We start from the raw sequence: 10,573 nt of genomic DNA, 5'->3' as shown, positions 1-10,573 counted from the left end.
ACTGTTTCTGAAGTTTTTTTGTTGAAGGATAGCTACTGTGACAAAGTTCCTCCTCTACCTTGGTAGGTCCTGCACTTATTGGCAGATTTGCTCACCTCAGAGATCTTCCTCTCTGGTGGAACCCACAGTCCAGGTCAACTCCTCCTGTGTCTGATTTGGGAGGTTTGGGGGGAACCCGGGCCCACCCTCTACTCCGGGTTCCAGGCCAGGGCCCTGTGGATTGCAGCTGTCTATAGTGCCTCCTGTAACAGCTGCATGACAGCTACAACTCCCTGGGCTACTTCCCCATGGCCTCCTCCAAACACCTTCCTTATTCTCACCACAGGATCTTCCTCCTGGTGTCTGATAACACTTGTACTCCTCAGGACTGCCCCTTGGCCCGGCACGGAGGGGCAACTGGGACCCCCGAGCCCCGTCAGGGCACTGGCCCCGTCATCACCGGCGCCCCTGGCTGCCCGGCGCCCGAAGCCGCCCCTCCTCCTTTCCGGCCCACCAATGCTCCCGCTCGGGCCCAAGGGGTATCTCCCCCAGTGCGCCCAGACGAGCGGGAGGGCCCCGCCTCTGCTGCCTGCGATCTGGCGGGGCCTGTGGAGGAGGGTGAGGTAGGGATACCACCAGGCATAGAAGAGGGCACGCCCCAGGGAGAATCCTCCCTCCTACATGGTGCCCCACCATTGCCTCCCCGAGTCCCTGAGCCTTCGCCCTTGCTCCCTGACCCGACCCCTGTTAGCCAGCCCCCAGATGATGCCATGGAGGGCTGGTCCTTAGCACAGGGGAAGCGGGGCAAGCGGAAGGCTCGGGCTCCGCTCCTCCCATCTGGTGCGGAAGCCCCCCGGAAGACCAGGAAAGGGGGCATTGCTGCTGAGCCTTCTGCTTTGCCCCCGGGTGGATTTTGTCCACCATTGCCGGCTGGGGAAGACATGGCAACATCGGAGGATAGCACTGCCCCTCCTCCGGAGTTCCTTCCTATGGAAGCCCCTGATGGAGCCCCTCTCGCCCCCTTACAATCTGCAGCCCCTGCAAGCACCGAGGCGAGCGTCGCTTCGGGTGCTGGCGGGGAGAGCCATGGGGTGGTGGAAGGTGATCTCCCCTCCATTTATGAGGAGATTGAGGCCCTGGGTCTGACCCCGGTTACCCAGGGGGAGGACGACCCTCTGCCAGCGGGCCTCGATCTGAGCGACCTTGCCGAAGAAGGGGGACCGCCGCAATTTACGGAATTGGTGTCCCATCTCGCTCCTCAGCACGGACTATAAAGTCGTAGCGAAGGCCATCTCGCTGCGGCTAGGGTCCGTGCTGGCAGACGTGATCCACCCAGACCAGACCTACACCGTCCCGGGCCGCACCATCTTTGACAACTTGTATCTGGTCCGGGACCTCTTGGAACTCGGGTGTAGGGATGGTCTGTCGTTCACCCTCCTGTCCCTGGATCAGGAGAAGGCGTTCGACAGGGTGGACCATGGGTATCTCCTGGGCACTCTGCGAGCGTTTGGCTTCGGGCCCCAGTTTGTGGGTTTTCTCCAGGTGCTGTACGCCTCCGCAGAGTGTTTGGTCACCCTCAACTGGACCCTGACCAAACCGGTCAGCTTCGGGCGAGGAGTACGTCAAGGGTGCCCCCTCTCGGGCCAGCTGTATGCTCTGGCGATCGAGCCCTTCCTCTGTCTCCTCCGTAGGAGGTTGACGGGGTTGGTGCTGCGGGAGCCAGAGCTGCGGCTGGTCCTGTCGGCGTACGCTGACGACGTGGTCCAGGACCCGGGCGACTTGGTGCGGGTGGAGGCTTGCCAGACCATCTATTCGGCAGCCTCCTCCGCCCGGGTCAACTGGGTCAAGAGCTCTGGCCTGGTGGTAGGGGACGGGTGGCAGGCGAGCTCCCTCCCACCCGCACTTCAGGCCATCCGGTGGAGCACGGGTCCGCTGCTCTATCTCGGCGTTTACCTTTCTGCCACGCATCCGTCTCCGCCGGAGAACTGGCAAGGTTTAGAGGGCAGGGTGTCGGAGCGGCTCCGGAAATGGACAGGACTACTCCGGTGTCTCTCCCTTTGAGGGAGAGCACTGGTGCTCAATCAACTAGTCCTGTCCATGCTCTGGTACTGGCTCAACACCCTGGTCCCGGCCCCGGGTTTCCTGGCCAACCTCCGGACATCGATTCTGGAGTTCTTTTGGTCAGGACTGCACTGGGTCTCTGCGGGGGTTCTCCATCTACCCCTGGAGGAGGGAGGGCAGGGCCTGAAGTGTCTGCACGCTCAGGTCCACGTCTTCCGCCTCCAGGCCCTGCAGAGGTTCCTTTATGGTGCAGGTAGTCCGGTGTGGAGCGTATTGGCGCACGCCTTCCTGCACCGCTTCCGAGGGCTCTGATATGACCGGCAGCTCCTTTGTCTCCATCCGAGAGGTCTTCCGCGAGACCTCTCCGGGTTGCCGGTCTTCTACCAGGACCTCCTCCGGACCTGGAAACTGTTCTTAGTGACCAGGTCCGTGGCGGCCATCGTGGGGGCAGATCTCCTCGCGGAGCCCCTGCTACACAACCCCCAGCTCCGTGTGCAGGTGGCGGAGTCCCCCTCGGTGCAACAGAGGTTGGTCCTGGCAGAAATCACTGAAGTCGGAGACCTCCTGGACTACGTACCTCCTGGAGACTGGCTGGATCCCCTGACGCTCGCTCGGCGCATGGGGATCTCCAGACCTTGTACTCCCTGGCGTGTACTTCAGGAGGTGAAGGCCGCTTTGCCGCCCGCTGCTCGGGTCTATCTCGACCGGGTCCTGCGAGAGGGCACGCCCCGCCCACCCTCCACTCCAAGCCCTCCAGACCTTTTCATCGGGCCCCTGCCCCATGGACCCAACCGCCCCCCCCCCCCCGGTCCCTTCGCCATGAGCCGGCTGCATGATCTGCAGCCGGTTCTGTTCCAGACCACGCCAAGGAAACATCTATACATGCTCGTGCTCCATGTCCTTCATGTCCTCACCCTTGCATCCCGCCCCGACACAAAGTGGCGGGACCTCCTGCCACCTCTGGAGGGTAAGGAGCCTCGGTGGGCCAGTCTTTACTCTACTTTGATCCCGAGGCCCGCCGCGGTCATCAGTTGGCGACTCCTTCACGGGGCCGTGAGTACGGGCATGTACTTGGGGCGGTTTACCCCTATTCCAGACACCTGCCCCTTCTGCGGCGTGAGGGAGACCCTGGCGCATGTTTACCTGGAGTGCGCCAGGCTGCAGCCCCTATTCCGGCTCCTCGGGGGGGGGGGGGGCAGATAGCTGCCACAGGGCTCAGGGAGGAGGGGGGCACAAGGTGGAAGTTTCGCCTAGGGCGCAAAACATCCTTGCACCAGCCCTGGGTTGGGTCCTCTGATGGTGTTGCTAGAGTAGATATGGGAACAGAGAAGGCAACTGGGGGCAGAAGCAATGGGGTTTGTTACAGGTTTGTCACCTGCACATCTACTAATGTGATATATGCCATCATGTGCCAGCAATGTCCCTCTGCTCAAAGAAGCATCTGTGGCCAGGGAAACTATGGAGGCAGAGGCAGCCAGGGAAGCAGCCAGAGAGACGGCTGCACACAGAAGGGCCATGGAAGAAAAAGAGAGAGAGCGGGAAGAAAGGGAAAGAGAGCGAAAACACCAACTGGACCAGCTAGAGAAGCAGAACCAGAACTCCCCCCTCCCCCTCCCGACCCAACGACTCCCATCACTCCAAAAATCCACAAATGGGAACACTTATGTCCTGCATACAGTGAGGACGATGATATTGCTGAATATCTGACTACCTTCGAAGGCTGTGTGTAATACATGAAATCCCTGATGATAAGAGAGTTCCTACCCTGATTGTGAAATTAACTGGCAAAGCTCGAAATGTAGTCAGTGGAATGCCTATTGAAGATGCTTTAGACTATTGTAAATTTAAAGATACTGTTTTGCGAAGTTTTCAGATTACCCCTGAAACATATCGAGTTACATTTAGGAATCTGAAGAGGGCTATTGGGATGAGTAATGGGGAATAGGTGAACAAAATGAAAGATTTGTTGGGAAAATGGGTGAGGGGTAAGGAGGCGGCAAGTTTTGAGGGAATGTTGGATCTTGTTGCTCAAGAGCATTTCCTAAGCATATGTAAGGCAGATGTAAAGCAGTGTCTATGGGACAAAGATGTAAAGTCTGTGGAGGAGATGGCTTTTTTAGCTGATGCCTTCAAACAGAATCAGGCATCTATTGAGGGCAGGCCACAAAAAGAGGGGTTTAAAACTGGTGGGAAGGGAGGATCCCATTTTGCCCCTGGGAAGAGAGAACGGGCTTGGGAGCCAAAACACTCTCTTACCCCAAAACATTCCTCTACTGGTAACTCTCATCCCAAATCTCCTGTTAAAGCAGAAGAGCCCAGGTGTTATCAGTGTAATTCCACTGATCACCTGAGGAATAAATGCCCTGTGCTAGGAGGAAGCAGACAAACAATAGCTCATGTTAGTTCTGCTGTCCTCAACACAGAAACCCCCCAAGCAATTGAAACTTATCTATTGGTTCTGTAAAGTTAGCCTCTGCAGAACCAGATATGGAACATGTTAAGGCTGTCCAAACTGATGGCAGGGAATACTTGGGGCAGAGGGATACAGGCATAGGTGCTGACTTCTACTGGCGCTGGTGGGTGGTGGACCCCCCTCTGCCCCAGGAACTGCTGAGGAATGGGAGAGAGTCTCCTTGATTCTTCTGCAGCTGGGGGAAGCCACATCCTTCCAGGTGGGAGGGTGGTTGAGACCAACTCCTGCACTGCAGCTGGAGGCAACACCACATCGGGAAGGGATGGGGGTGTGATGCCGGCCAGGGAGAGACCTGTCCAGGTTGTTAGCTGCCAGCAGGTCACAGCTGAACCAGAGATAAACCCGGCTCTAGGGAGCAGAAAGCAAGTCCCAGAGGAGAGCCCAGAGAAGGGACAGGGAATCTCAGAAACCACTGAGGTGGGTGAGGGTTCCTGTGACTCTGTAACACAGGGAAGCAGCGTGCTTCCAAGTAGGAGGGTGGTTGAGACCAACTCCTGTCTAGCAGAAGATAACATGCCCTCGGGCGCAGGGGCGGGAGAGGTATTGTCAGTGATCAGGGCCGCCCGGGAGGGGGGCAAGTGGGGCAATTTGCCCCGGGCCCCGCAGGGGCCCCCACGAAAGTTTTTTGGGGCCCCTGGAGCGGGGTCCTTCACTCGCTCCGGGGGCCCTTGAAAACTCTCGCAGGGCCTGGGCCCCTGGAGCTTCTTCCGCTCCGGGTCTTCAGCGGCAATTCGGTGGCAGGGGGTTCTTCTGCCCCGGGACCCACCGCCGAAGACCCCAGGCCCCCTGAATCCTCTGGGCAGCCCTGTCAGTGACTAAGGAAACTGTCCCAGTTGTTAGCTGGCAGAGTTCTGTAGCTAAACAAAAGACCAAACCCTCCCTAGGGAGCACAGAGAAACGGGTCTTAGGGCGGGGGCCCAGAGGAGGAAACTGGGGAAGGAATAGTGGGGGTACAGGAATGTCTCCACACTAGTCACTTGGGGCAGGATGCCCAGGACACTAGGAGGATGGCTGGGTCAGCATCTGTGCACCCAGGCACTCAGCCCATGACCCAGGTTTTGAGAAGGAACTGTGTAACCGGCCTCCTGGAGGGGAGCAGTCACACAGCTGACTTCTCGGGGACAGACAAAGGGGTGGCGGAGGTACCCCAATCCAGGTCCCAATTTTTCAGGATGCTATTTCTGAGAAGTTTTTGGAAAGTAACGGTGTCTCTTTACATCAAGATGCAGCTCCAATGCCTGTGATAACAAAGGCGTTGGGACCAGGAAATGGCCAGGTGGTAGTTTGCCAGAATACAAATGATCCAACTGGCGCGGGGGCGGGGGGGTGTTTGTATCTTCTCCCAGGCTGGTGAGACACAGGGAGCAGTTATGGGAAAGCTGCTGGGAAAAGATGAATCTGATCAAAGGGTAAACACACCTCGCCCACAGAGCACAGATCACAGCCCTCTAGGGGGCAGGGAAGGACTCAGTGCTGGGAGGGGAAAACACCGGGTAACCCCAAAGGGGAGCTGGATTTTCAACATATGTACAGTCCTGGGGTTGGGAGACCACTCCCCAAAGGGCCAGCCAATGTGCAGGATCCCCCTGGACCCTTATCTTGCCAGACCCTGAGATATCAAAATGCCAGAAACATGATTAAATTAAGAGCCAACACAGAAGGGAACACTGGAGGGAAGGAAAAGCCAGTGACGGATTATATGGGAGAAAGTCAAAGGACACCCTGGGTAATGAACAAACTAACCTCAAACTAGACTATCTGAACAGAGGGTGTGGTATCATAAAGATACTTGTAAACACCCATCTGTGATAAAAATTTTGGTATTAATGTTAAGTTTTGGGGATAAGAATTTTGACATGGATGTTAAACCTTATGGTAACGCTAGTTCTCAGTTAATACATGTAAACAGCTTTAAAGCTAGAAACCATAAAAACCTGGTTTGCTGTGTGTGAATGGGGAAACTGAGGCACGCTGCCTCATGGCCTTAATGGCTGGATGCCAAGAGAACTATAACAAAAAACTGCCTTTGAGATAGTCAGTGACTAACCCTCTTGCAGTAAACTAAGGGGGGAGGTGTGACATCCTATACCTTGGGGGAGCGTGCTATAACCCCTATATTCCTCATTTTCATATAATCGTGATCTTACGTATAAAGCAGGCCTTGTAAGGTATCAGGGGAAAGGTTATGATCTGCTGAAAGTCATTTCTCTATCCATATATGTGTATCATTCATGCATATGAAGTTACGAGAATTGTGTAGTATGGTTGTCACTAAAACATGCTGTAAGTTGGGGGAATCAGCCAGATACTAGCTCTCCAGAGCCAACAGCAAGGAAAGTAACCAACGCCCGGGCGGGGTGTGAAACAGCCCATCAACAGCCATTGTCCAGCAAGGGAGCTACAATTAAATGACTCACCTGCATGAGGCCACACCTGGGGAATTGCTCAACCTTGCTTGGAGAGACTCAGTAATGCTCACCTGACTCTGAAGGGGGGGGCAAAGCCAAAGGGGAGGAAAGGAGATAATAAAAGGGACAAACATTTGCCATTCTCTCGCTCTCTCTTCCACCTACATCTACAGACACCACCACCAAGCGACTAAAGCGCTGATCAAAGGGGAGAGCCTGGCTGAAGAGCAGCCAGCCAGCCTGTGGTGAGAAGCATCTAAGGCCTTGGCTACACTTGCGGATTTACAGCGTTGCCGCGGCAGCGCTGTGAAGCGCGAGTGTAGTCGCGCCGCCAGCGCTGCGAGAGCTCTCTTGCAGCGCTGCAAGTACTCCACCTCTCCGAGGGGAATAGCTTGCAGCGCTGCGAGCGAGCGTGCAGTGCTGCAGGCGCTGATTACACTGGCACTTTACAGCGCTGCCCTCGCTGTTCTCAGGGGGGGTGTTTTTTCACACCCCTGAGCGCAGCAAGTGCAGCGCTGTGAATTGCCAGTGTAGCCAAGGCCTAAGTTTGTAAGGTCATTGAAAGATCAGCTTAGAATGAGTTTTGCTTTTATTTCATTTGACCAAATCTGACTTGTTATGCTTTGACTTATAATCATTTAAAATCTATCTTTTGTAGTTAATAAATGTGTTTGTTTGTTCTACCGGAAGCAGTGCATTTGGGTTGAAGCATGTCAGAGGCTCCCCTTGGGATAACAAGCCTGGTACATATCAATTTCTTTGTTAAGTTGATGAACTCATATAAGCTTGCAGTGTCCAGCGGGCATAACTGGACACTGCAAGACATAGGTTCCTAGGGTTGTGTCTGGGACCGGAGATATTGACTAGTGTCATTCACTTGCAAGTAGTTGGGAGCGGCTTACATGCCAGATGCTGTGCGTGACCAGCCCAGGAGTGGGGTTCTCACAGCAGAGCAGGGTAAGGCTGGCTCCCAGAGTCAAGGATTGGAGTGACCTAGCAGATCACCAGTCCAGACAACACCAGAGGGGAACGTCACACCCATCTACACCCAGTTCCTGCTCTCCTGCTCCTCTGCCTTACCCCTGGTACTTGATGTTGTCTCTGGCTCTGACCCTTGGCATGGCTTCTGGCTCTGACATTCGGCTTGGTATTTGATGCTGTCTTTGGTTTTGACCCTCTGCTCCAACCACTAGGCCTGACTTCTGCTCCAACCAGTAGGCCTGATGACCCACGCCCCAGTCATTGCAAAAGCAGGAGGAGACAAAGCAGGCTGCTCCCTACAGTGGGGAGGCTCAACTCACCCTGCCTTACTCTAGGCTGGTTCTTTGCATACTGACTGTATGAGATCCCGATCACAGGCTTCCCTGCAGACCACTCTACCTGCCAGCAGGACCAGGAATCCCCTTATAGACTTAAAGCAACAACTTGTCATTTTAACACAGTTTCCTATCCATCACGCAAAGGGGCCTGTGAAGTATTTTTGGCACTGCAAATGAATTGCCCAGCCCATCCTGCCCAGCATTCTCCTCCCACAATCCACTCAAAAATCTGGTAATCTACCCATGGCACATGAGCAGCTCAGATGCCTTTGGAGCTGAAGGTTGTGGGTTCAGTCCCAGCCTACATGTACTTCATCCATAGTTCATAACATATGGTCCCTGGCACACGTTAAACTTGCAAAGGTCACATAGTGAGTTCTTTCTCGTAACAGCGTGTCTTTTGTCTTGACGTGACATCCACATCTGCAGCTGTTGTGGGAAGGGTGAATAAACCCATCACAGTGTTTCCGGTTGTGAAAGAATCAGATTTATTTTTTGGGCTATAAAAGCAGGCCATGAGCTGCAGAGAAATCAGTCCCAGCCTTATCCTCCTGAAGCCAAACGAAGGGGACCATCAGAGTCACAATCAAGGCCAGACGGATCCATTCCAATCTCCCGGTCTGACCACCTCCAGAGCCCAGCTCAGAGAACCTCCCCCAGTGACTCCTGCATCCAGAACGCCTGGTTTGGCTACGGCATGGCTTTCAGGAAGATGTCCAACTTTGTTTTAAATAGTGTAAGTGACAAATATACCACCACATCCCTAGGTAAGCTGCTCCAATGGTTAATTACCCCTCACTGTTAAATGTTTGTTCCTTATTTCTAGCCTGAATTTGTCTATCGATTAGAGAGACAAGGTGGGGGAGGTAATATCTTTTATTGGACCAACTTCTGTTGGCGAAAGAGACAAGCTTTCGAGCTACACAGAGCTCTTCTTCAGGGCTGGGAAGGTACTCAGAGTGTCACAGCTAAATTCAAGGTGGACCAGATTGTTTAGCATAAGGAGTGAATTTGAGGTGAAGTGGGTAGTTAACACCCCTGCAGCCATCGGACAAAAAAGGGGGGTTAATGGGTTACAGAGTGTTTTAATAAGACAGAAATCCAGTGTCTGTATTAATAGTGTCTAGCAAGGTTATGAATGTAAGCTCCCTGGCTCATTGTTTGAAAGTGGTGTGCAGAGTTCCTTGGACTGGAGGATGAGGACTGAGAGGTCAGATATGAAGTCATCTTTTTGTGAAGAGCATTCGCCCATGGATGATCTGGTGTTTTTGTTTTTTATCATTTTCCTGTGTGAGTTCATTTGAGAGCAGAGCGATTGTCTGGCTGGTTTCACCCACATAGCTGTAAGTGTGGTATTTAGTGCATGGGATGAGGTAAGCCACATATTGTGATTGGCATGTGTAGGACCCACAGATCTTGAGTGGTGTGTTGTGGGGCTTGTTGATCATCGTAGCAGTGGAGATATGTCTACAGCTTTTGCAGCTGTTCTAGCAGGGTCTGGTGCCGCTTTGAGTTGGTGGATCCTGGTCTGTGGGGAGCTTGCTTCTAATGATAAGCCTGGCGATGTTTGGGGTTGTTTGAAGGCCACGGAGGGGGTTCAAGGAAGATCTCTTTCAGGATGTGGTCCCCCATTGAGTATGGATTGTAATAGTTTAATGATACGCCATATGGGTCCTGTATGGGATGGTAGGTGATAATTAGGCATTTGCAGTCAGATGGATTTTTCCCCCCGTATTGAAGCGGGTTCTCTCAGGATATTTGGATGGCTCGTTCCATGATGTGACCTACTTCTCTGGTGGAGTGTCCTGGTTTGGTGAGGGCGGCTTTAACCGTGTTAAGGGGTGTATCCCAGATTTCTCCTCAGAACATATTCTGAGGTATCTGAGTGCCTGGGGCCTATATAGCCCCGATTGCTAGAGTGAGTGAGCAGTGCAGTGCTATTCTCTCCACTTTACAGATGAGGAACTAAGGTACAGAGATCAGGGCCGGCTCCAGGCACCAGCGTAGCAAGGAGGTGCCTGGGGCGGCCAATGAAGAGGGAGGCGGCACGTCTGGCTGTTCAGCGGCAATTTGGCGGTGGGGCCGTTACTCCCTCTGGGAGCGAAGGACCTGCCGCTGAATTGTCGCCGTAGAATGAAGTGGCGGTAGAGCTGCTGGCGATCTTTTTTGCTGCTTGGTGCGGCAAAAACGCTACAGCCGGCCCGGACAGAGCTACTTAGGCCCAGATCCTCAAAATCCTGAAATCAATAGGTGTTGGCCTTCTAAATACCTTGGAGGGTCTGGATCTAAGGGCATGTCTACAGTACAATCTTAAATTGACCTAGGTTAGGTTG

At 54.0% G+C, this 10,573-nt stretch overlaps 1 protein-coding gene across 1 annotated transcript in view; it reads left to right on the top strand.

The window, feature by feature from the left end:
• Positions 1-8,937: 8,937 nt before the first annotated feature.
• The window catches only part of LOC135874551 (interleukin-1 beta-like), a 40,579-nt gene continuing 38,943 nt past the window's right edge, over positions 8,938-10,573 (top strand). Inside the window, exon 1 of the mRNA XM_065399425.1 lies at positions 8,938-9,007. Within this exon, the coding sequence (XP_065255497.1) occupies positions 8,938-9,007 (70 nt within the window). The remainder of the gene's footprint in view (positions 9,008-10,573) is intronic.

This window comes from Emys orbicularis, chromosome 2, assembly GCF_028017835.1.
Source record: "Emys orbicularis isolate rEmyOrb1 chromosome 2, rEmyOrb1.hap1, whole genome shotgun sequence".
Taxonomy (NCBI): domain Eukaryota; kingdom Metazoa; phylum Chordata; order Testudines; family Emydidae; genus Emys; species Emys orbicularis.
The sequence above is the reverse complement of the archived record's forward strand: the minus strand, read 5'-3'. Positions and strand labels throughout refer to the sequence as shown.